The 27,500-nt window shown below is 47.4% G+C and overlaps 2 protein-coding genes across 2 annotated transcripts in view; one reads left to right on the top strand and one right to left on the bottom strand.

The window, feature by feature from the left end:
* LOC125289955 (pyruvate carboxylase, mitochondrial-like) overlaps positions 1–27,500 on the bottom strand; it is a 219,245-nt gene that overhangs the window by 70,588 nt on the left and 121,157 nt on the right. The gene's annotated exons all lie outside the window — the stretch shown is intronic.
* LOC125289410 (leucine-rich repeat and fibronectin type-III domain-containing protein 4) lies at positions 694–18,409 on the top strand (the record flags this gene model as incomplete). The annotated part of the gene is given in 3 exon segments (XM_048236220.1): positions 694–2,409; positions 2,412–2,560; positions 16,499–18,409. Coding segments are annotated over 3 exon segments (3,339 nt in total), but the record flags the coding sequence as incomplete, so codon positions are not given.

Here is a 27,500-nt window from a genome sequence, read left to right as displayed (position 1 = left end):
ACAGAAACAGAAAAACACACAAACACACACACACACACACACACACACACACACACACACACACACACACACACACACACACCCTAAGAAATGCACACAAACTCAACTGAGAGCACAGGGCTCCTATGGATAGCGTATCAAGTGTGAATCAGCAACAAAGCCAGACAGGCCTTTAGGGGTTTGCACAGGATAAAGGGATCAACAATGTAAAGGGGTGTACAATGTAATAAGAGATCAAAATAAGCACACTCTCTCACTTCCTACTTTTCTCTCTCTCCTTCTCTTTACATGGATGTTAGTGTGTCAAATTAAAATAGTATATGTTTCCTATAAGTTGATTAATGATCATTATTATAATGCCAACACTGTCTGGGGTGTGGGGGAATGTTGTGTAAAGGATGGTATAATAGCAGATGGATATGAAACTGGCTGTAAAAGGCCTGTTGTTGTGAAGGGAGGTGTCCGTTGTACTAAACCTGCAACTTGACTGCAACGCCAAAGAGCCAGGCTCGTTGGTCTGGCAGTCAGAGTGCATACTCAACTGTACTGACGGTACTCTGTCACACCTGTCCTGTTGACTTCTTTTATCCAAGAAGATTTGATGACTTGCTGTAATGCATGTTGGTTCAATCAACAAGTCTCAACCTTCTGTCTCTCTGTGTTTGTCTGTCTCTGCAGGTCTGTGGATAACCCTTACTACCATGCCACACTCCCTACCCCCCCACCCCTCCCGAAAGTCACGCCCGTCCCACGCTCGGCTCGTCCATTTCACTCGTTCACACGCCTCCTCTTCACCATCCATTTCTCCACCCTTCTCTCTCTCCTCACGCAGATCCTCCATCCATTCCAGCCCACTTTCACACCACCCGTCTTCCTCCTCCTTCCCCTCTTCTCCCTCCTCCTCCTCCTCCTCCTCCTCCTCACCAGTGGCCCAAGCTCCCCTGCGCCTGCTCCCCATCTCCCTCTGCCTTCCCGCCCCCGCTCTCCTTCCATTGGCTGACGCTGGTGGCGTGCGCCTGCCTGATTGGCCACGCTCCGGCCGGCGCGCGGGCCGGCGAGACCTGGGGTGCAGTCTCCTCGTGCCCATTCCACTGCGTGTGCCGCAACCTCTCCGAGTCGCTGAGCACGCTGTGTGCCGACAAAGGGCTCCTCTTCGTGCCGCCCAACGTGGACCGCCGGACGGTGGAGCTCCGTCTGGCCGACAACTTTATCCGGGAGGTGGGCGGCGCGGACTTCGCCAACATGTCGGGCCTGGTGGACCTGACGCTGTCCCGCAACACCATCCACATCATCCGCCCGCTGGCCTTCGCTGACCTGGAGAGCCTGCGCTCGCTCCACCTGGACACCAACCGGCTGAGTGCGCTAGGACCGCGCGACCTCACGGGCCTCCTCAACCTCCAGCACCTCATCCTCAACAACAACCAGCTGACCAACATCTCCTCCGAGGCCTTCGACGACTTCCTCCTCACACTCGAGGACCTGGACCTCTCCTACAACAACCTGCGCAAAGCACCCTGGGAAGCCATCCAAAACATGGCCTCCTTACACACCTTGAACTTGGACCACAACCTCATCGACCAAATTGCCGAGGGCTCGTTTAGCGAGCTCTACAAGCTGGCGCGCCTGGACATGACGTCCAACCGTCTCCGGACGCTGCCGCCGGACTCGCTGTTTGCGCGCTCGCAGATCGGTGCCATCAGCCCGACGCCGTACAACTCCATTGTGAGCGTCCACTTCGGCGGTAACCCGCTGCACTGCAACTGTGAGCTGCTCTGGCTGAGGCGTCTGTCGCGTGGCGATGACATGGAGACGTGCTCATCGCCGCCGCAGCTCGCTGGGCGTTACTTCTGGTCGGTGCCCGAGGAGGAGTTTGCCTGCGAGCCGCCTTTGATCACGCGCCGGACACATAAGCTCTGGGTACTCGAGGGTCAGCGGGCCACCCTACGGTGCCGTGCCATCGGCGACCCGCCGCCCGAGGTCCACTGGGTGTCGCCGGGCGACCGCATTGTGTCCAACAGCAGCCGTGTGGCCTCCTACCGCAACGGCACTCTGGAGATCCTGGTGACCGTTGCGCGTGACGATGGGCCGTACCGCTGCATTGCCATCAACGCCGCGGGCGAGGCCGCCGCCACAGTCGACCTCAAGGTCATCCCGCTGCCACACCGCGGCAATGGCACCGTCATGCTGACCCGGGACCCCGGCTCGTCCGACATCACCACGGGGAAGACCAACGGCGGGAGTAGCAGCAATGGCGCCGGGGCAGCCACCGGCACAAATGGCAATGGGGCTGCCTCGGACACACAGGACCCCCAGGTGCCTCAGGACGCGAGTAAGGGCCAGGAGGCCAAGAAGGAGGACAGGGAGGAGGGGGAGGGGACGACGGCCGAGGGGAGAGAGGGAGGTGGGGGGAGGCAGCCGAGGTGCGGGTGGTGGGGGTGATAGGGGTGACTTCCACCTCTGCCCAGGTGCGCTGGGACATGGGCCGTCTGCCAGGCTCCTATCTAGTATGGATGTACCAGATCCAGTACAACTGCACGGCCGACGACACACTCGTGTACAGGTGAGTGACCCTCTTTATGTCTTTTAATTGTTTACTTAGTTGATGCTTTTGCCAAAAGCGAATGAAAGAGACCAATTGCTGGGAAAGTCCCCCTGGAGCAACTCAAATTCAAAGCTGAACTACTGGCGCAACTGTTCAAATACAGTGTAACCAAAACCATAGTTAGAAAGAATAACAATATATGAACTATACTCTACAAAGCTCATATCTATCCCCTTCTGAAATCTTTTACAGAAATACCTTTCTTGAACAAGTGAAGTAATTAAGGTATCAGCATACATTTGGCTGATTAATTATCACTGGTGATTAATATCTGCATAAAGATCATAAATAAATCCACATTTCCCTGACAACCATCCTCCCCATCTTGAGAACACACATCTATTTAACAACAGGACCACAGACGGCTGGCTCAAAGTGGTATTAATTAGTCGCAACTTCCCCACGAGCGGGCGATCACTGGTGTTTTCTCAAATGTGATGTGTGAGGCCCAACAGGAATGGCGAAGCTAAAACATCTGGCTGACTGGGAAAACATATGCCTTTCCAAAGCTGGTGGTTTCCACACACACAGATAGAAACTACAATAAGACAGTATTTTCACTAAAACTAGTTTCGCTAGGAGGAATGCCACAGCAAGAATGTTCCAGTTCACAATCACAGAGACAGCTGCAATGGGAACGACCTTTGTTTTAACATGGGTGTGGGTTGTCAACAGAAACAAAAGTCTGTTTAACTAAATATGACTATGGTTATAGGTACATGAATGTACAGTATATGTCATATTAAACATGACAGATCTTCAAACGGACGGTCTGCTTGCATAGTATTAAAAGGAGCCAATCACAATGTTGGTAAAGTCATCACTGAAGTTTACCCTCAATAGAGCTTTTCATTTATACTGTATTATCTGTGACCATAAAATAGCTGCACTGTGAAATCTAATTGCTTCCACAGGTGAAAGAATCCAAAAAATAACAGCTTCTTTTGGCATTATTTGAGCGTAAAATTAAAAGTTAAATAAGCACTATTTGTCAGATTTGTCAGTTTAGATAAATTCACAACCCTACGTGACCCAAATATTTAAAGACAGAGAAGTTTCCAAAATGGCTGCCAAGTAAACATACAATAGTCTTGGTGCTCCAGGAAACCCATGAAGCCAATGGCTCTGGATACGTTCTGATTCAAATGTGTTAAGCTGTTTTTCTAGGCTTCCTTGAACACTGACATCCATGTCACACCCACATAATGGAGGGCAGATTACTGTCTATCCACTTGTGGTGCATTCAGCAGCGACGCACGGTTTGATTTCCACTGCTCTGCTCTGCTCGGAGCCGAACGCCTCAGGCGTGCGAACGGCGCCGCTCCATACATTTCAGTGTTTTTCCCAGGGGCGCATGGGGCTGACAGCTCCTGAATACGATCTCCGCTCGGACTGCACACGCCCCTGTTAGCGTGCAAGAATATCGCGTGGACGGAACCTCACACAACCGAGATGAGAGATGGAGAGAGAGAGAGAGAGAGAGGAGGAGGAGGAAGAGAGAGGGGAGAGAGGAGGAGAGAGAGAGAGAATACAGAGAGAGAGAAGAGAAAGAGAGAGGAATGTGATGATGGAGAGATGGATGAATGAAGATTAGGGAGTTCAAAAAGAGAAACGAGAAGGAAATAAAAGGAAGGAAGATCAGAGAGAGAGAGAAGAGAGAGAGAGAGAGAGAGAGAGAGAGAGTGAGGGAGAAACACCAGAGACCAGACAGACACAGTCGTGTCGCACAACAAGGAATTATGGGAGGCGGACGCTTCAGACATATTAAGGTGGACAGATTGAGAGGAAGGTAGGTAAGAGACACAAGAGAGTGACAGAGAGAGAGAGAGAGAGAGAGAGAGGGAAAGAGAGTGAGAGGAGGACAGAGACGGAGAGAGGTAGACAGTGACAGAGGACTCGGGGGAGAGAATAATGAAGTCCTTAAATGAGCTTAAACTGCGAAGCCAATGAGGGTGTCACAGTCTATCCCTGTGACGGGTAGAGAGAGAGACGACGAAAGGGAGTGAGGGAGGGGTGGAGGGCAAGAAGGAGGAGGAGGAGGGAAAGGTGGAACAGATAAATAGATAGAGAGAAGTGCGAGGGATGAAGAGAGTGGTGAGGGAAACTGGAGGAGGCTTTTCATTTATCCACCTGGGCTGGGGAAACAGACCTGCTGTCTCACTGAGCAGAGTGGGATAGCTTCTACCCTCATGGGGGTCGCCAAGAAGAGAGGGAGAGAGAGGGGAAGAGGGAGAGAGAGAGGGGGCGAGAGAGAGAGAGAGGGTCGTGGTGGGTAATACAAAGGCAGACTGACTTAAAAAACCTCTCACTTAGCCACCAAATCGAATCAAAGCGCATTAAGAAAATATAAATTATTCAATTCCAGACCAAAAAAGGTCATTGTCGCAATTTTTATATTCCTTCCTTTCATTGCCAATGCAAAAGTGATTCATTGTTATCGCATAATGAAATTAAACCCTTACTCAAACACCACTTTGTTCTAAAACAGACATGCCACAATTCAGTTGATTTCATTTAAATTCTAATCCAATCCTCCGAGTCAGCCACAGCTTTGAACCTGTTAATCATATTAACCTCTAACCTCTCTGACTCGAGGCGGTGGGAGAGCAAAGCTCACTCGCGCCGCCTGACCGCCCAGGGCAAGAGTCTCGGTGCGTGTTTACACCCAAGAGGAGTCTCTCCTCGAGCAGAGAAGAAAGAACGAGATCTTTGGGAAGCTAATAATATCACTCAATAGAGAGAAACCGTTCTGAGACAATTACAGAGATGACGAAAGAAGCAAAGTGGCAGGTAAAACTGGCAATGCACAGAATGGAGGGAAAGACAGAGAGAGAGAGAGAGAGAGAGAGAGAGAGAGAGAGAGAGACTGCAAAGCGAGGGAATAAAAACAGAACAGAGTGTGGGTGGAAGAAGAGCAAGACTAGGAATAATGAGACTAAGACAGAAAGAGATGGAGAAAGATAGAGAGAGAGAGAGAGAGAGAGAGAGAGAGAGAGAGAACATGCTTGGTGGATGGTGTTAGGAAAGGGAAAGAGAGGTAAGAGAACGAGGGATGAAAGGGCTGGATGTTGGAGAAGAAACCCCGACCCTGGCTGGTTTGTGTTCCTGTTCCTATCTGCCTTTTTCCATCATTTGAGGATTGGATAATTAGTTGTTTTTGTGTCATCGGCCTTGCGAAACACTACTGTCGCTTCCTATTGTGTGAGTGTGTACTGTATGTGTCTATGAGCACGGGAGCAAGGAGGAGAAAGGGAGAGAGATAAAGAAAATTAAAATTAGGACAAAAGCATGAGTGTTTGTGTGTGTGTGTGTGTGTGTGTGTGTGTGTGTGTGTGTGTGTGTGTGTGTGTGTGTGTGCTTGTGTGTGTTAGTGTCATTCTGATTTTAGTGTGAGATAGAAAGATAGCTGTGTTTTTAACTCTCTGAACACACATGCATATACACAAGCAGACAGAGATAAAGACACACACATAGAGAAAAAGAGATACACACTTATGCGCACACACACACACAGAAAAAGAGATACACACTTATGCACACACACACACACACAGACACACACACACACACACACACACACACACACACACAGAAAAAAAGATACACACTTATGCGACACACACACACACACACACACACACACACACACACACACACACACACACACACACACACACACACACAGAAAAAATATACACCTATGCCATTACACACACACACACACACACACACACACACACACACACACACACACACAGAAAAAGAGATACACACTTATGCGCACACACACACACACACACACACACACACACACAGAAAAAGAGATACACACTTATGCGCACACACACACACACACACACACACACAGAAAGAGAGAGAGGTACTAGAACGAAAGGTCAGGCCCATTCTCTGGAGCTCTCCCAGAAGCTGTAAGCTGATTGGCTGATTAACTGGAGTCCACTCAAGAGCTGAGTAGCGGCATACAAAAGAGAGCCACTGCCTGCCTGCGCATTCACTGGGCCACCATGCCGTCCCCTCCCCTGCCCTTCCCTCCCCTCCCCTCTCCTGATCGGCTCCTCGCCTGGAGCTCAGTGTCTCTCATGTCTCCAGGCAGCCTTCCAAACCTGCACCGCTTTGAATCCGTAGTGGTGGACCGGAAGATTCTGGAAACAACAAAAAAAAAGCCCCCTCCCTGAGTCAGCGTTGTGAATTTGCTATAAGTGCACGCCACAGAGATGGAGGTAATAGGGCAAATGGGCTGTGTTGGGTTGCCACGCAGGTGGGGTGTGTGTGTGTGTGTGTGTGTGTGGGGGGGGGGTATTCATATAAATAGAACACTTGTTTGAACTTCCAGTTCAGAAGTTGAAATATTTGCATATTCATTGGCAGCTCAGTCAACAAAGTTAGCTAAGCACGGAGCCTCCCCTGGATCTGCGGAATTTTCCACCTCGGCTGCCGTCTCTCTTCTCGCCCTGCATCCCGACGTGGATGTCCCAGGTTCAACGAGCAGCCAGTCCCCCTGCAGCACTCCGCGTCACCCCATCCAAATTCATTAATTAGCACAATTCTCCAGCCGAGAGGCAGAACTAACGAGAGAAATTGTTCCAGTGCACGAGAGAAAGAGAAAAAAAGGAAAACAATAAAAAATAAATAAAACATCAACAACCCTCCCGCTGAATCTCTTCTCACTTCCTATGAGTGTGAGTAATATATCGTATCCTTCCTGACAGCTCACAACACTTCAACCAGACTGTTTTTTTAAACTCCTGACACACAGCTCCTTGCTACCATTTTCACCTCGATCTATGGGGAAATCAGATGGCGGCTCCACACGCAATTAGCCATCAATTATTTACCACTGTAATACCTGGCGTACGCTACAAGCTGCTCGCGATGAACCCAGACAAATAGAATTTGCCCTCTGATTAAAGGAGCCCTGCTCTCTTCCAGTGCAGGACTGTGCGCAGACTAAAGCCTTGTTTATGCTAAACGCTAACTACGGATGCAGGCGGAGCCTGCGTTTATTTCGTCCGTTCATTAGTCTGGTCACTTCAAGCTTACAAATACGAACGAAACTAATCATAAAAGATGTGAAACGAACATATCCATAGTATGGAAGGGGAGCACACACTAGGCTTAAGAGGTGGTGGTGGGGAAATGATGAGAGGAATCCTGTTCCTATGCTTCACACTCGCAATCCAGATACCGAGGATTGCATGCAGGAGATATTTTATACATATGGCATCATTGGCATGTATAAAACTTGTGTTTTGTTCATGTGGATGTGTCCAGTTTGTGCATTTGCAGAGATGTGCTTAATAATGGTACTAAGCGGATCTCATTATCATAAAGAAGTGCTAGTATATTTAATATTACTTGTGGCTCACTGAACTTTAGTCTTAATGGGTTTCTCATGTTGAGACTGTGATCCTGAAGGTCAACAGGAGTAGCAGGTTACAAAGCCAGTCATGGCTGTTACACCACAGATGTGCACAAAATATCTACACTATTATTACTGTATGCTGCTGCTTAGCAAGCTCACTTGGACATAAATATATAAAATATGAAATGTAAGATCGGAAGAAAGTGCAGTGAGAAATCTTGAATGCAAAGCATTACCGCTTCACTGAATCCAATCTTTGAGGCTTCAGAGGCTTGTTTGGTTCAATGGCAATGGTGACCGCAACAGCTTGTAAAATCTGTGTTTACTGGTGGGGCTTTAAAACATGCCTCCTCTCCCAGTCACTATTGCTGCCACGGTCCCTGATCAAGCATAGCATATGATAGCATATGATAACAGCTGTAGTAGGTTTAGTTCTTAGGTTTTTTCCATTGTTGACATGTCAGAGGGCTTAATTTTGAAGACGTAGATGAGTTCTGTTTTTTTTTGTTATCAATGATTGATGTTTTGCCTTCTGTTTACTTCCGTGTCACCAAAGATTCTAGAGCGGAGCACTCTAGAATCTTTGCCTGTCACCATGACAATAGTCATGTTGTGAATGTGCATGCACAATGGGGGAGTTAGCGCAAAGAATAAGGGCTTTTTAAGCCTCATTTTAGCGATGTGATATTTACACCGTGCAATTTAGATTTGAACACATATTCGCCTGATATACTTTTTATGTCAATATGACCTCCCAATTTGGAGTTACTTATGCCTCCCCATTCATTTGAATAGGGGCCTGATCTTATAACTGCCCCAGGGCCAAGATACCAAGATGGCCACTGAGTGGTGGGACTCGAATGTAAGGACTTTGTTACAACTGCCAGTGTTTCCTTTTCAAAGGGACTTTTTTTTCTTAATTGCTTGATCGGGTTTCAATAGTACCGGAGGAAAAAGATGACAGCCTTCTTTGATGATAAAGCAGTGATAAAGATCATATTAGACACCACTGCTGCTTTGAGCTAACATCTATGGTCTGGTTCTGACACATACACAAACACACACACACACACACACACACACACACACACACACACACACACACACACACACACACACACACAGGCATACACTCACACACACACAGTTGTTGACAGATATTTCCGTACATCACATGTGATAAGTGAAACAGCCTGCAGCAGAAAGTAAAACACTTCTGTTTCTCAGTTTTTTTCACATCTAAGCACGGGACAAAGTTAGCGGTTTCGATCTTCGCATCAACACCCCTTTTTACTTCCTTGGCCCGCGGGCTGTGACTAATTGGCTTCTTATTTTCGACGACAGCCTCCTAGCTCTTGCATATTCCCTCCGATTCTCACTTACACACACACACACACACACGCGCGCACCCCGGCGCTAGCAAATGGTTTCGGGACGTCTTTCATCATATGAACTCGGTGGCCAACTTATTTCCACGGTTTCCAATAGATCCATGATCAGAGTGTAGCACTCTCACAGATGCGTAGCCTATTCCCCTCTATCCACACAAATGCTCTGTACCCGCTGGCCTGTGTTCTTCTCTTCCTGTGGCATCCTTCCTCCAGCTCTTGTTCTCCGTCTCCACACTCGTGTTTATTTTGGAGGAATCTATTCCCACCATTTGCTCACACCCTCCAACTCCGTCTCTCTTCTGCTCCCCCCTTTCTATCACTCTCTCTCTCTCTCTCTTTCTCACACACACACACACACACACAGACATACACACACACACACACACATACTCATACACGCAAACACACATGCACACATACAGAGACGCACACACACACACACACACACACACATACACACAAGCACACACACACATACACACAAGCACACACACACACATACACACATGCACACACACTTCCCTTTCCCTTTCCAACTCTCCACTAACTCTCTCTTTCTTTCACTCATATCTTCAGATCTCTCACTCTCTCTCTCTCTGAACTGACGTTGGATGTTCCATATCCCAAGCACTGAAACACAGCAGAGCTATTTCGGTGGTTCACTCCAGCATGAGAGAAGGAGCAAAAGCAAACCCCACAGACATGCTGCAGCATCAGCTAGGACCTATTTGGTGAAGTGGCCATCTTTACTAGTAGACCTCCAACACCATACAGGGGATCCTGGGAAGGAAATGATTGCTAACCTGAATAATCTTGTCTGACCCTGAGCACAAAAGCGGCAATGGTGGCGTAATTGGCTGCAGTGTTATTGGGTTTGTGAACTGTGTGTGTTTGGCTGCAGTGTTATTGGGTTTGTGAACTGTGTGTGTTTGGCTGCAGTGTTATTGGGTTTGTGAACTGTGTGTTTGGCTGCAGTGTTATTGGGCTTGTGAACTTTGTGTGTTTAGCTGCAGTGTTATTGGGTTTGTGAACTGTGTGTGTTTGGCTGCAGTGTTATTGGGCTTGTGAACTGTGTGTGTTTGGCTGCAGTGTTATTGGGCTTGTGAACGGTGTGTGGTACTGTATTAGCCTGATCCTTGCTTGTCTTTTCCATTATGCATGGTTATGGTTTTTGTGCTGGCTAGTGTCTCGAATTCTCACCGCGGAAAAATAAAAGTGACAATCTGGCCGGGTGGTCATCATGGGGAAAATGACCGCACACCCACACTTTAATGGCTCAGGTTCAGCGCAGTGTCAACTGTTTCGGGGTCAGCCATCTTGGAGGACGTGATTGCCACACGCAAACACACACACACACACCCTGCAATATATACAGCTGCATTCTCCATGCAAGGCACGCCTGTCGGACCCATTGGGACTATAGTCCCACTCAAATATTTACATGCTCCTGTCAGTGTTTACACAGAGCAACATGGCCTCCTCAGGCCTCTCCCTGTGTGTTGCCTTCACCTGCTACACGCTAAAATCATCATCCATATATACACCCCTCTCACATCTATTTTTCAAGACTCTTGATATCTCTTGTCCTCTTATTCTCGTTTTCTCCCCCCCCCTCTCTCTCTCTCTCTCCTGTTCTCTCATGTATTCGTTCTCGCATTATCTCCTGCATTCTCTTGCTCATAAGTGGTGGCTGAAATAACCCAAATACCAAGGAGTGTAGAATCCATAAATACGAGAGTGTGTGTGCATGTTTGTGTATGTGTGTGTGTCTATCTCTCTCTGTGTGTGTGTGTGTGTGTGTGTGTGTGTGTGTGTGTGTGTGTGTGTGTGTGTGTGTGTGTGTGTGTGTGAGAGAGTGAGCGAGAGAAAGCGAGAGACAACACAGAACAGTGGGGGTGACCTTCAGTGCTAACTCATCATTTATGGTCGCGCTCTCTTAATGAAAAGTCAGCCCAATGACAGAGTTACTCGGGCGGAAACAGAGATGAGATGGAGGGGAAAAGCCAGGGTGGTGCTGATGGTGTTCGGATGTGTGTGTGTGTGTGTGTGTGTGTGTGTGTGTGTGTGTGTGTGTGTGTGTGTGTGTGTGCGGTCAGACAGACAAAATGAGTGAGGTGGTGGAAATGGGGCATGTGTTGGGTGGGGCGGGTGCACACACACACACACACACACACACGCACATGTGACATAAAATAATGTGTCTCCCAATTTGTCTAATTAGTTATGTAAATATAATGTAAGTGGTGCGGCGGCTAATGAACAATTTCAATTTATCATTTGGCTGGATGGCTTCACGCTCTGCCTCGGAGCGAAGCACAACACTGCATCAATATATCACAACAGAACGGAACACAAATGCCTCACTATTCCATTTGGAACGAGCACAAACACCTCATAGGGAGAGAACCAAGAGACAGACAGAGAAGGCAGACAGAAAGAGAGAAAGAAAGAGAGAGGTACAGATGGAAAGAGAGAGAGAGAGAGGGAGAGACAGAGAGAGAGAGAGAGAGAGGGACAGACAAAAAGAGAGAAAGAGAGAGGGGCAGATGGAAAAGGAGAAAGAGAGAGAGGGGCAGAAAGAAAGAAAGAGAGGGACATACACAAGGGGGATGAGAGACACAGAGATGAGGATGAGAGATGAATGACAAATGAGGGAGAGGAAGGAAGGGTGGGTCTGATGGAGGAAGAAAGAACGAGAGTGTCCCGCAGAGGAGGAAGACGGAGTAATTGAATGATCAGGATGGGGAGGGAGGGACTGGAGGGATTAAACCAGAGCAAAGATGGAAGTCGGAGAAGAAGAGAGGAGAGGAGAGAAGGAACGACAGAGAGAGAGAGACGGAGAGAAACAGAGAGACATGTGAGGAGTGTGGGGGGGGCAAAGAGAGAGAGACATGGAGTGAGGGGGGGAGAGAGAGAGAGCAACAGAGACAGGTGACAGAGGTATATAAAAAGAGAGAGAGAGAGAGAGAGAGAGAGAGAGAGAGAGGTAGAGAGAGGTAGAGAGAGAGGAGAGATGAAGAGACGACAGGCAGCTGGAGAGCAGGATGTGAAAGAGTGTGTGGGTGAGGAAAAGAGGGAGAGGGGAAAGAGAGAGACAGAGAAGATGAATGGGAGAAAAAAAAAAAAAAGCATGGGGCTGTGTGTGTGTGTGTGTGTGTGGGGGCTGATGGGGAAAGGGGGTTTGATGTGTGGGGGGTTAATACCAAGGCTAAAATGGGATTTTAAATGGCTCAAGGTCTCAAGAAAGGAACCTGTAATTATGTGTCAGCATCAGTGGCATTGTGCAACGCCTGAATTGGAGCTGCATTTAAGGCCCATATGTCCTAATTATGAAAACTGCATGTCTGTGTGTGTGTGTGTGTGTGTGTGTGTGTGTGTGTGCTGAGATGATCCTCGGCCAGCCAACTTGGGTAATTGTAGCATTTAAGCAAAAGCAACAAGGGGCAACCTTTCAGTGGCATAGACAACACGCAAATGATGATGCATTTCAAGAGATCAAAAAATCATCATGCTGTGTGTGTGTGTGTGTGTGTGTGTGTGTGTGTGTGTGTGTGTGTGTGTTATACTATTATGTGCTATTATGTTTGTGTGAGTGTGTGATCACATACTATATGTCTGTGTGTATGATCACATACTATATCTCTGTATGTGTGTGTGTGTGTCTGTACAGTATGTGTGTTTGTGTTCGTGTGTGTGTGTGTGTGTATGTGTGTGTGTGTGTGTGTGTGTAGGAGAGAGGGTGAGGCAGTAAATGAGACTGGGAGTTGGCGAGGGAAAAGAGGGAAAGCCAGAGTGTTGGTAGGACCAAAGAGCCAGAAAACATTTCGACCACATTCACGATGCCTTTGATCCTGTGCATTCGGGTGTGTGCATCTTTCTCTACAGTATGTGTGTGTGTGTGTGTGTGTGTGTGTGTGTGTGTGTGTGTGTGTGTGTGTGCATCATCATCTCTGCTCTTTTGATCCTGTAGCACACATCCACAGCCTCATACAATCAAACTAACACATCTCTTTCTCTCTCTTTCTCTAACTCACTCACTCACTCACACACCTAACTCTCACTTGAGCAGTGTGTCCCCAGTGAAGACTATTCATTTAATCTTTGTCTCCAGAGAGGACACCATTGGAGCAGAGCAGTTCCCACTCAGTTCTGTGGATTAGATCTTCCAAACTATTAGGCATCAGCAGCCACATTTTCTCTCCCATTATTCCATTTTCCCTCCCTGGCTTGATTGGATCTCTCTCTCTCTCTCTCTCTCTCTCTCTCTCTCTCTCTGCAACCCACCCACCCACCCACCCACCCACACACACACACACACACACACACACACACGCACACACACACACACGCACACAAGTCTGCCTCACCTCTCCCACCCTTGTGGGTCAGCATCTTGCCTTTGCTTTCCTGACATTTAGCAGGCTCTTCAAAACGAATAAAGCTCTCTGCTTCACTTGCTTGTGCTTCTCCCTCTTCCCCCTTTGATCTCTCTACTCGCGCTTCAGCCTGCATTTCTTACTGCAGCTCTCCTCTCTCCTGTCCTCACTGACAGTCTCACTGCTGTTTACTTCCCTTTCTCTCTCTCTCTCTATCTCTCTCTCTCTCTCTTTCTCTCTCTTTCTCTCTCTATCTCTCTCTCCCAGGTGTCTGTGGGATAATATTTATATTTGTCATTGCATGAAATGTTTAGCGTAACTTATACATACATATACATATATATACAGTATATGTAGTGAAATCTGGTTACCATCCTTTAACTTAGGAATGTTAAGATATCCCCTGTGTCATCCAAAGTCTCCCTTTCTGGAAATTTCCAGAGTGAAAAGACTGTTTGCTATAAGGTGTCTGATCGTCTTCACCCCAAGGACACAAACATAGCCTAGGCCAAGGCTATTCAATTAGTTTGTAATGGGGGCCAGTTCATGAAAAGCATCACAACTGAGGGGCCGGAGAAATGCGGCTTGAAATATGAGTAGCCTAATCACATTAACAGCTGTATATACAATGAAGTACAACAGCAGCAATATGGGTGTTCAAATGTTGTATTTTGTACATGCATAACAACATCATTACCCAGTTGTTGGTAGCTAATATGGAATGAAATCTGTGATAACAGATAATAGTAATAGAATCTGTGCTTTGCACAGTAACTGTTAGGTCCAAGATTTCCAGTGAGTAGCCTACAAACAGGATTCAAACACTGTTCAGTTGAATTAAATGTGTAATCAGTCGCATATGTAGCTCTTCTGACTTATAGGCCTACTTATATTTGACGTTCCCACCATTTAAATGAGATGACCTCTAGATTTTTTTTAGCAGTGCAGGCCAGTCATAATCGCCTAATAATAATAACATGGGGGCCGGGGGTGTCTCCTCCGGAATTATTTTTCTTTTCTGGTTGCTAATCACACTATTTTAACATGTTTTGAGAGGGACAGGACCATCTTTTTCTGGACGACCTCACGTTACCCCCATGCATTAAACCTATGTCACTGCTTGAATAAATGAAAAACATAGCCTACTGAACATGGGCATCGCCATAGTTTCGATGACAATGAAAAACGTTTAGCCTACTTGATTTCTGACAGAAATTACATTTTGTGCCAACATATTGTAGAAACACAACCACGACCTTTATTTGGTGAACGGAGGTGCAAATCATCTCCTTTACTTTCTTTGGTTATTAGTCTACGATTCACTTTAACCACAAAAAACGCTTTTGCCGTCGTCACATTTACAATCGTGACATTTTACCTTCGCTTATCAGTGATACTTTTGCTTCAAATCGCAATTGAGTGCGATTTAATGTAACATGCCACATGATTTCCAAGAGGCCTTTAGACAGGCTCATTTCTGATTTCACTAGACTATTATTGCATTTTGTTTATGTTGTAGCGACGAAGAAAATGAAGGACATCGCAATAGCCAGGCTACTATATAGAAATACTTTGAAATTCCCTTTGAGTCGGATCTGCTCCACCTTTCCACCAAGTTTTGCAGAAATTGTGCCCGTGTTTTTTTGCGATATTGTTGACAGAAACTATGTGTGTGGTGCAACCTGTTAAATATTAGTAGTTCATAAACTCCAAGTAAGTAATTTAGGTTGAAACTAAACTATGGCATCTAAGTTCAGCTTATGTACAAATGTAATGAATTGTAATGTAGCCTAACTTGTTCAATGGGCTGAGGGTGCAGTGGCTGCAGGACTAAAGCGAGCGAGAGATGCAAGAATGGAGAACAGCTCATGCGCTTGCTAGAGATTATATATTTTTTAAAGGGCCAGTACAAATGACCGGGTCCGGCCCGCGTGCCGCCAATTGAAGAGCCCTGGCCTAGGCCATTAGAAAGGGTTTTGCAACATCCTTACCTCTGTTACGTAATACTAACTGGAAGGATGGATCATTGTTGGGGAGGAAGTTTCTTGTGATTTTCCATGTGTGTGTGTGTGTTAAGGGTATAAGAGCCCAGAGATGTGTGGGATTGTTACTTGACATTTGCTGTGGGTAACAGTCTCCCGGTAACGTCAATAAAGATGCAGTCTCACACCAGTTGCCTTTGAGTAATGTTGACCACACGTCTGTCTATACAAAGGGCTGTGCACTTTCTGCTCTCCCACTCTCCCTCTCTCCCTCTCTCTCTCTCTCTCTCTTCAAACAAGCTTTGAGGCATGCCTATAGAAGAGCATTCTCTGATCAAGCTTTGAGGCATGCCTATAGAAGAGCATTCTCTGATCAAGCTTTGAGGCATGCCTATAGAAGAGCATTCTCTGATCAAGCTTTGAGGCATGCCTATAGAAGAGCATTCTCTGATCAAGCTTTGAGGCATGCCTATAGAAGAGCATTGGCTGATCAATGGCCATGTGGAAAGACATGCACTGTCTACAAAGTGTTTGTGTGCATGTGTGCATGTGTGTGTGTGTCTGTGTGTGTGTGTGTGTGTGTGTGTGTGTGTGTGTTTGTGTGCATGTGTGCATGTGTGAGTTTTTTTTTTTTTTAAATGACAGGAGACTGAGGGTTTTGGTTTGGAAATCATACTGATGCAATTCCATGAGAATGTGTGATAATAGTTGAATAAAAGAGTTTTAACCCCCCTCTCTCTTCCTCTCTCTCGTCTCATTTCTAGAATCTTGCCATCCACAAGTGACAGCTTCCTGCTGAAGAACCTGGTGTCCGGCGCTGACTACAACCTGTGCGTGTTGGCCATCTTCGACGACACGGTCACCTCCCTCGCCGCCACAAAGGTGCTGGGCTGTGCCCAGTTCAGCACCAAGGACAACTACCCAGAATGCAACTCTCTGCGCGCCCACTTCCTGGGCGGCACGCTGACCATCCTGGTGGGCGGCGTGGTGGTGGTGACGCTGCTGGTGTTCACCGTCGCGCTGATGGTGCGCCACCGCGTCTGCAGCCACCACGACGACGGCGGCCACGGCGGCCTCGGAGGCGGAGGCGGCGACGAGGCCGGCTGCTCGGTGGGCTCGGCGTCGCCGACGCTCCCGGCGAAGGGCGCCGACGTCTTCGGCCAGAGCAACGGCAACGGGGGGGTGATGATGGTGGTGCTGCCCAATGGGGTCTTCCAGAAGCAGAAGGCCGGGGAGTGTGGAGCCACGGACGGAGGGGGAGAGTCCGGTCATGGGGAGAGGTCTCCGATGCAGGGCAGGCCCAAGCCCAAGACGCTGCCCAAGCCCAGGGTCAACCTGGACCAGTATCGGGCGGCGGCGTCCATGGACGAGTCGGGCGTGCTGGAGCACAAGCTGCTCCCGCCGTACACGCCCGAGAGTGAGAGGCTGCCGCTCTTCTACTCGCCCTCGTCCAGCCCCTCGCCGTCCACACTGCCCCGCCAGTCACGACGGCCCTCGGCGGCCGGGGGGACGAGGCTGGGCGGGGCCATGGGGCAGGTGAAGGTCAGCTCGCGGCCGCAGACGCCACAGGGTGGGCTGGAGGTGGAGCTGCCCAAGCGGGGCAGCCTGACGTTCGCCACCACCACACCCACTCGTGGCCGCGCCGGCGAGTTCGGCGAATGGCGCTCCAGTTTGGGGGCGGAGGGGGTGGTCGTGGTCAAGCGCGGCGGCAGCAGCCAGTGGAACTCCTCGCAGGCCTATCAGAGCCCCGCGCTGCTCGGCGCTCTCTTGACCCCTCCTCTCCTGCCCCGCTCCCCTGCCCACTCCTGCCGCTCGCCCGTACACGGCAGCCCCGCCCACATGGCCCTGCGCACCAAGCGCAGCTCGTCCTTCGACATGGGCGAGATCGCGGCGGCCGGCGCCATGGTCACCACCACCACGCACAACGCCTCCGCCTGCTACACCTACGCCAAACGCTTGGGCGCCATCTGGACGCGGCGGAGCCAGTCGCTGCACGGCATGCTGGTCCAGTGCGCGTCGGCCACCAGCACGTCCACCACCAGCAGCGGCGAGGGCAGCGTCAGCAGTGGCGCGGACCTGCAGGCACGGACGCCCAGGGCCCGCGTCGTCGCCCACGGCCCCCCCAGCTCCACCGCCGCCGGCCGCAACACCGCCGCTCCGCCCATCAGCCACACGCTTGACCGCAAGAAGGACAAAAAGGAGACGAAAGACGAGGAGTTGGAGGAGAGCGTAGTGTAATGCGCAGAGACAGACGCAGCACTTTTTTTTTTTAAAGAGAACAAAACAACAAAGAGAGATACAAGGAAAAGGTCGAAAATGAGAACGCTGACACTCACAAGTGCAGAGGACAACATTAGGGGGGCTTTGTTGGCGGAAAGGTAGATGGAAACGGACAGACTGTCAAGATCTGACAGGAAGAGAGATACAGTGACGAGAGGAAGCAAAGGATGAAAGAGGGAGAAAGAGAGAGACAGAGAGCAGAGGAAGAAAGTGAAATGGTGAAAGGTACAGTGTAAAAACATGGGGAAACACATTTGCCCTTGTCGGCACAACTGCTGCCAGAGGGCAAATCCAGATATAAAGAGAGAGATAGAGAGAGAGAGAGAGAGAGAGATAAAGAGAGAGAAAGACAGAGAAAAAGAGAGAGAGACAGAGAGAGAGAGAGAGATAAGAGAAAAAGAGAAAAAGAGAGAGACAGAGAGAGAGAGAGAGAGAGAGAGAGAGAGAGAGGGAAAAGAAATGTGGAAGAGGATTAGCAGGCCAACACAGATGTATTGTACAGACTGTCTTCTCTACATGGATTTGGGACAACAAATGTTAACAAAAAACATCAACAAGAAAAAATAAACACTTAACACACAAACAAACAAAACACGGAAGGCCTAATTAAAAAGGCCAAACCAGGTCTGATGGACGCAGATCGGCCCCTGCCTGGCGCTTCTCACATGCGCTGGCCCGAAACGTGATGACATTCTGGCCAGTCATCAATTGAGCGTCCTGTCACCGAGTGTGCAGTCATGGAGCCACAGGGCAGAAATGCAGAGTCATGCTTGATCAATCAGGCATGATCAATCGATACGGGCTGGCACCAGAGCGCTGGGGACAGCAGGAGCAGCCAGAGTGCTCCTGTTGCTGGTGGTGGTGCGAGGAATGTACAAAAGAAATACATTTAAAAAAAATATATTGATAATAATAATAATAATAATAATAATAAAGCGGACCAAAACTCACCCCTTCTCACAGGGGGGAATGACTGTAACAAGAAAAGAAAAAAAGTTTTATTTAAAAAATAAAGAAAGTAAAATAAAGAAAAAAAAACAAATTATGAAATGTGGAAACTGGAGTTGGTTTGAGGTCAGGGTTGCTGTGTATGTGAGTTGGAGAGAGAAAGAGTGTGTGTGTGTGTGTTTGTGTGTGTGTGTGTGTGTGTGTGTGTGTGTGTGTGTGTGTGTGTGTGTGTGTGTGTGAAATAGACAGAGACAGAAAAGGATGTGTGGTTTACACTAAATAGAGTTGATGGTGTTTCACTGCAGTAACTTCTGGTACTGAAGGAATATGACAGAGAAGTTCCTTGTTCTTTCTATGACATCACACGTTCCATAAGGTCATGTGATTTACATTCATCCAATCAGCGAATGTTTTAGAGAGGCCCTGTACAAAAGGACAAGCTTTGCTGTACACATGCTAAAAATGTCAAGTTGACTTGATCTACAGTATGTTGGACCATCACAAGGATGTAAAACGACCACGAAGGAACATAAAAGACTTGACGAGACTTTTACAATGAATAAGAAAGATGCCATCCATTTTGTTTTTCTTATTGTTTTTATGAATGACATTAGAACTTAAAAAAGAAGTGCAATTTTGTTGCAACAGTCTCTCATGATTACTCTGTCAAATTATTAAGATTATTATTACTGTTATTGTGAGTGAATTAAGCAGGGATTGACTGATGAGAGAAAAGGCAATGATATTAGTAATAATCCTAATAACTCGATTTCTGTTGGATCTTATTTTGCCAAAGTAAATATTGTTACCTTGACTTCATATGAAATAACAAAATAAAAAGTGCTAAAAACAGTTGAAACTGTGCCAGGTCTTCTTCAAAGAATATAAAGGTCTCTGATATGAGGGGGAGAAGAAAGATAGAGGGATGAGAGAGGGAGAGAACGAGAGGAAGTAAAGAAAGAATGAATATCAGAAACACTAATAAAAGCATTGTTATGCTACTGTGCAACACCGTGTTTAAAATAAGACCTGAATACAACAGCACAATTTAAACTAAATTTAATAAGGGGCCCTCCAGCAATGGCTGTCAAAATGCAAATGTATGTGGTTGAGTGCGTTTGTGTGTGTGTGTGTGTGTGTGTGTGTGCGTGTGAGTGTGTAACTGTGTGAGCATGTTACAGAATATCTGTCATTCTTCACCGTTAACCTTTCTGTCCACTTGAGGATTTTGCGCCCCGAGGAGATTTGCACTCCATTGATTTTGTTTAGCATACTAACTGTATATCTTTGACCATTTCTGTAACATATGCAAACCTCTGGCAGTCTCTAAGGAAGTATGGAGCTTGACTCAGAATGAGAGAGAGATAGAGAGAGACACACAGAGAGAAATAGAGAGACAGAGATAGAGGGAAAGAGAGAGAGAGAGAGAAGAACGAGAAGGAAAGAGAGAGAGAGAGGAGAGAGAAGGAGAATGTGCTAGAGGTGGAGAGGTGTCAGTAATGTGTGTGCTAGCAGTATTTTTGTCATGTAAGGGACCGTTCGTTATTTATAAACGGGGCCACCGGAGGAAAATAGGGGAGGGTCATGTCTTTTTATTCTTTGTTGAGGGGAGGGTCACCTAACTTTTTTTTGTCTAGGAGGGTGGGTCACCCATCTTTTGTGTTAATGAAAACAGCAAAAAATCAAAGTGGCTTGTTTGATTGTTGATTTCTGTCGCCATATAACGTTCTCTTTCGTTCCATAGCTCTGTCAACATTGAACAATGAAAATAAGGGAGATTTCCAAGGGTTTCTCACGCAAAACACATTAACGTTGGAAGGGTTGGAGCAACAAAGTAGCCTACTTTATTCACGCCTAACAGCCTATATCCATTTGGCCAACTTTATCCAGCCCTAAAAAAGTTAAATTTAACTTTGGTTTACTTGTAGTTTACCGTGTAGCCTAACTTTAAACAGTGTGCATGCTTAACATAAAGCATACTTGTGCTTCATTCATCCACACATCCAGCTCCTAACGCTTTGACAAGCATTTCTACCAATTGACCTCGTTCCTGCCCATCTCTAGCTTTGCTGTCTCCATCCTTTCTGTTTTTGTTGTAAAAAAAAAAATATAGTATTTATTGGTAACCAGCAACAAGTGCAATTTGTTAATCGCTGTCATTCTCTCCTGCCAACAAAAAAATGTGTTACGTTCCAAGTAGCAGTGCGTAATTTGCTTCATAAAGTTGAACAAATACATTTGGTCATATAAATAGCCAGTTTATGGTCTACAGAATTGGGTAAGTTATGGTAGGCCAACTTGGAGTGAATATACAGGGGAATTCTTTGTTCAGCTGAGTAGCCTGGCAGGTGCGACGTAGGCATAGCTCACGGCCCCAACACTGCAAAGCGCTTAATGAATCGTGCTCTCACGACAACCCGCCGTTAACTTAAATAGGCCTAGGTTAACATCACTCTGAGTTAGATTCAAGCAAGCAAAACGATGATTTGAATACATCTGTTTCACTGGAAGGGCAAGGGGCAACAACAGGACAACACAGAGACAGGCCAGAATGCAGGACTAATGTTATGAGAGTATTACAGTAATATGGGATATTCTACGGGGAAAATATTAAACGGCAAGACAGCAGGGAAACGTTAAAATGATAAACCCGGAAAAAGTTGGCATGGTAGGTATTTTTTAGGTCCCTGTGATTATTTGTGAAATTGTGCAAACCGGCCTTTTCAAGTCATTTGAGAAGGAAGGAGTGTAGCAAGCTCCCCAAATTGACGCTCGTCTGAAAAATTGAGTTTTGGATAATGTTCAGCTTCAAGCAGCTTTACAATGACTGAGGAAGCCTAGAGATCGAGGTCCATAGCAACAAGTTCATGTGTTGAATTTGTTATTACCCAGTGTACTTTGTTGAATGGTCTCAATGCGTTATTGTTTTATTTCATGTGAATACTTACTAGAGGAGTAACTTTTCAAGTAGGCTAATGCAGTTGCAGGAAGTGTGCATTTAGTTTCCATGCTTATTGTGTTTCCACAACAATGTTAGTGAGTAAATCTACTGAAATGGCCACCATCTTGGTGAAGTGTGATGTGTAAGATCAGAAAGCAGAGGTTGATTTTAGGGCGGTAGCATATGTTGATGTGTTTTCATAGCGCGTAAGAGCGTGGACGGAAGACACGACAATTGTCTGGGGAGGGTCATGTCATTTTTGAAAATGCTGCTGGAGGGTCGTTGAAAATTATATAGCAGGCAGGGGAGGGTCATGCAACTTTTAATCAAAGCACTCAAAATCCCTCCGGTGATCCCGTTTATAAATAACGAACGGTCCCTAAGTACTTTGCTAGAATTTTTCGCCATGCCAATAAAGGCCATTTGAGCTGCTCTCCAGCAAAATGGGTGTGTGAGTGAGTGTGCATGGTCTGTGTGTGTGTGTGTGTGTGTGTGTGTGTATGTGTGTGTGTGCCTGTTTCTTTGTGTGTGTGAGCATGTGTGCCCAGGCATTATCTTCAACCCTGTATTCACTATTTATCCAGCCGACAGGCCTGGCCAGGCAAACACACATAGACATGCAGAAACACACAAACACACACAAACACAAACACACACACACACACACACACACACACACACACGGTTAAAGAATCTGTTAAATCTGTCTGCGTAAACACTGCATAAACAATGATTTTTGAATAATAGAGGAGATGTCCTACAGTATTTATGATCAATTCATCATGGGCGAAGGCAGACAAACAGTTGAAGACCAGTAGGGGAAGACAAACATTGACCCACACAAACACACACACGCACACATTTACACACACACACCTACACACGCACACACACACACACACACAAGCACACATGCACACACACACACACACAAACACACACCTACACATGCACACACACACGTGTGTACGAATAAATGAATAAATATACCCTCTCACACAAACAAAAGCCTTCTGAAACCCCTAAACTACATTTCATTTCTAAAGAAAAAACACTAAGCAAACACTCGATTCTTCAATCCGAAGACACACACACACACACTACAGGGCTAATGGCTATGACCCTCTGTGGTGAGGCGTGTGTGATTTGATATGTGCTGCTCATATCATTGCAATGGATTAGACACTGGCCAAGCTCTCACACTACCCTCCCTGTGGACAGAGACCTGCACAGGAAACACACAGCATAAGCACAAAGCAGAGCCTGTGTGTGTGTGTGTGTGTGTGTGTGTGTGTGTGTGTGTGTGTGTGTGTGTGCGTGTGAGACAGATAGAAGAGTATGTTGCTCTCACTCGATTTGCCCTTTGCCCCAGTTTGTCTAATTAACGAGTGTTTATTGGTAAGCTAATTCAGTTTCCGTCTCAGTCTCCACACACACACACACACACACACACACACACACACACACACACACACTGACCATCTCACCCTGGACAGGCATGCAACTCCACTCTCATCAATCTCATGCAACTCATCCACCACCAGCTCTCAGGCCTCAAGACCCCCGGGTGTGTCCTTGTAGCCTCTCTCTTGCCACCCAGCTCACCCCTGGACCCCCCTGGACACCCTCCTACACCCCCAACTGCTTTCCCTACTCTCCCACTCACTTCCCCTAATCCGGGCCTGATGCCTACCCCCTCTCCCCTCTCCTCCATCTCTGTCATCCTCCTCTCCCCTCTCCTCCATCTCTCTCATCCCTCTCTCCCACGTGGAGTGCACAGCAATAAAACCACAAAGCTCCGTGTTTGAAGCCCCTGCCAAACTTCATGCTGGGCTTCAGTAGCCCAAGATCCCTTGAGCGTTGCCGTGCTATGCTATGCTACACTACGCTATATGCTAGTAGCGTAGGCAGAGGAAAGGAGAGAATGAGAGGAGAGAAGAGTGGAGGAGAGAGAGAGAGCGAGAGACAGAGAGAGATGGAGGGGGTGGAGCTGGCTCTCTCTGCCTGGTGTCTCTGCCAAGTCTCAGCAGCCTCTCTGGGCTGCAGCCTTTTACTCAAGACCCACCCCCATCCACTCCTATTAGGATCACCATCACTTAAGAGAACAAAATCACTACGGCCCAGCCATTATCGTCTCACTATTAGCACCTCAATGCGGCTCCAATGGGCCTTAATGCGTCACTCTGGGTGACATAGGGTGCCGGGTCTTTAAAATGAGTGCTGGTTGATTGGGTCAGGTAGGGTGTATTAGCGGGGAAATAACCCACTGCCCCCTAGAACATTCGCCATCCGGCGGAAAGGTTAACACCGATTTAATGGGCGCAATCAATGAGGAGACTCAATAAACCCTAGGTAGCGTGACAAGACGGCGGATTATGTTGTTCGGAGTTTTTTTGTGGTTATGGCAACGGGAGTGGGGGGTGGGGGTGGTGGTGGTGGTGGCGGTGCTGGTGGTGGGGTAGCGATACTGCGATGCACCCTCGGGCTGTCTCCCAAGGTGACGTGGTAAACACGGACAACGCTCTCCTCTCTCCTGTCACCGCACCTAGAGCCACTGGGAATGTTAATGCGTTCTAGAACGCTGAGGGGGGTTTCAGAAAACCTGGCTAATTGAGTTGGTGATTAATCATGTGACATTGGAAGGCAGTTAATTAAGGGTGTCATGTTCACCACAGACCATAACCTTTAAAGTGAGTCTGAAAGTGACAAATGAGGAAGATTTCTATTTTAGTGTCCCTTAATTGTAGGTTACATGGATATAAATGGTTCTTCTGACCATAATGCAACAATGACTATGTTCCCCCCAGCAGAGACAAAATGGGAGGTCATTCTTATCCAGCATGACAAATGCATTCCTTTTCTCTTTTGATGGTACTTGATTACTCTGCATTGACCTATTGAGTTAGAAATGGTTATGGACAAAACATATTTAGTGTCTGGGATACTTAGTACAGTATTTCTCACTACCTGCAGAATAAGCGTATGGTTTTGTTGATTGCCATGACAGGTGATTCAGTCTCAGAATGCCAGACGTTCTGCTCCAGTTCCTTCAGTTCTAGCCAAATCCTATCAGTGACATCAACACACAATCAAAAATACTGGGCAGGGATGAAGGTCAAATGCAAGCCACAACATCCAAGAGTTTATTCATCTGCCGCAACCTGCACCGTAGTAAACACAGACAGACAACAGAACAGATGAATGGGAGCTAACAGATTAGCGGCACAACCGAATGATATGAACCACATGAATGAGTATAAACAAATCGCTTAAACTCGTGTTGTGTGCGTATGTGTGTTATGTACAGTAGGACTACGTTAATGAAGTAGAGCTGCCCATAGTTGATCATTATCCACATAGCTAGTGAGTGATTACAATGTAAGGGATAAAATAGTTAAATAATAAGGATGATATTCATCTGTATACAGTTCACGTTCTACAATCACTTTTATTATCGCAGCATGCTTTCATCTACTGTATGTGTGCTTGAAATCCGACAGCAATGAGACTGAGGTAAGAAATGAAGTGTTTCATGGTGGAAATGGGTCATGGCTGGGGCCTGCTCTGGTGACAGATGCCTATAAGCATTACAGCAAATGTCCTGACACAGATGAAGACTGATCAGGGTGACAGTGATGATGAAGGACAGGCGTACTCACTTCTTCACGCTCCTCTCTCTCTCACATACACCCACACACACTCACACACACACACACACACACACACACACACACACACACACACACACACACACACACCCACACACCCACACACACACACACACATCTCTACCCTTACTCTGCCTACCTTCTCCTGTCTGCTGAAGAAGAAGTAATGAAGATGCCAAACGGGACTTCTGACACCTCATCTCTCTGCCATCTTGACACATACGGACAGCCCAACTACCCAACTGGACGGGACAACTAGAGGACTTCTTTTTTCTTCTTCTTATTCAACTTTTTGTCATGCACCACCTCTCTCTCTCTCTCTCCCTCTCCCTCTCAGTGTTATTTCCTGGTTCAGCTCCGCACAGAGACACAGGGCCAATGCAAGCATACATAAAAGTGCCAACCTAGTTTCTCTACTTTCCCTCTCTTCCACACCACCCGTCTCTGTCTCCTGCTTTCTCACCTGTATTTCAGGCACACAGACTCAACACACGCACAAAACCAAACACATTCATAAAGCAAACATGTCAACATAAACTCCCACACCCCTTTGACAGGTCCCTACTCTTCTCTTTCCTCCAGTCCTTATGGGGATGTTTTTCCCTCTTTCCCTCTTTTCTTCTCCTCCCTCTCTTTTTCCCCGGCTCGGTGAGGGGTCCTGTCGGGCCTGCTGCTAGACTTCGGGGGGCCCGAGGCCTGTCCGCCTCAACCCCCCCCCCCCCCCACCCCCCGGGTGGTCTCTCTACCTCGCTTCCGACACCTTGGAGACCCAGTTAGCCGAAGCGGCCAAGGACACCACGCCGTGCATGCTAATGCTAACCCGCGCAACCTCCTCCCCGGGCCTCCCCGCGAATGGAGCCGAGCACAGCAGAGCCGGGCCTCAGCCTACACACAGCCAGACAGGCAGAGTTTTAATGCTGCTCCCGTAGCAGACCTGGCAGGCCTTCAGATCACAGCTTTGACTCACAAAATATGTCTAACACTGGATCACTTGACATCTGGTGGAAAGATTATGTTTCGTGTAATACTGGTGAGTACTAATTAATATATTGCTGATCAATTCAAATTATATCCATTTTATGCCAATTAAATGCAATGTCAATGCATAATCCATGATGCACTTAAGCCTTATCTTGTAGCAGAACAAGTAATGATACAGTAAATACAGAAAAAATGTATCCATGCATCTTTCTTTTACTATGCTTCACTTGGATGCAAGAGTCTGTAACATCAAAGGAAGTTAAAAACAGACATAAAAATGAGTAACATAACAACAGATGCACTCTAGTCGACATCAAGGCACAGTAAGATCATTAGTGGCTGCAGTGCCATAAAGGCGCTAATACAAAGGCAGCGCTGGTACGCCGGGGTCTCAGCAGCAGCTTGTTAAAGTTCCTTAACAAACACAGGGTCTCCTCCGCTCTGCTCCACTCTGCGCTGCGCTGCACCAGGCTATAAATACACAACTGAAAGCGCAGCTTCCGGGATGCACTTTTTCCTGTTCCGAGTCCTAACGCTGGCTGCGGGGACGTCCCAGACGATCGAGCGGAGCAGCGCGCTAATGCTAAACGAAGGCAGGCTGTGGCCAGAAGGGGGCCAGGGGGAGCGAGCTAATGCATCGCAATGCCCCGTCTGTCCGGGTCCACAGCTTGTCAAGTCAATAAAGCTGGATGAGGAGGCAATTGTTTAAAAGCATAAAAGAGAATTAGAACGGACCAAGGGGAGGGTGGGTGGCGTGCCTCGCCTAGCTCTGCGTGCCCCCCAAAAGTCCCGTTCACAAACACAGCCAGCCTTTATTTTGGACCCAGCATTAAATATTAACAGACCGCCGGGCAGTTATTTATGCAAGCTCATTCTGCGTGGGCTGGCAAAAATGTCCTCCCTCTTTTTATTGATCATCCACCGGTTTTTAAAGCTCCCAGACAGACA

This window comes from Alosa alosa, chromosome 24, assembly GCF_017589495.1.
Source record: "Alosa alosa isolate M-15738 ecotype Scorff River chromosome 24, AALO_Geno_1.1, whole genome shotgun sequence".
Taxonomy (NCBI): domain Eukaryota; kingdom Metazoa; phylum Chordata; class Actinopteri; order Clupeiformes; family Clupeidae; genus Alosa; species Alosa alosa.
The sequence above is the reverse complement of the archived record's forward strand: the minus strand, read 5'-3'. Positions and strand labels throughout refer to the sequence as shown.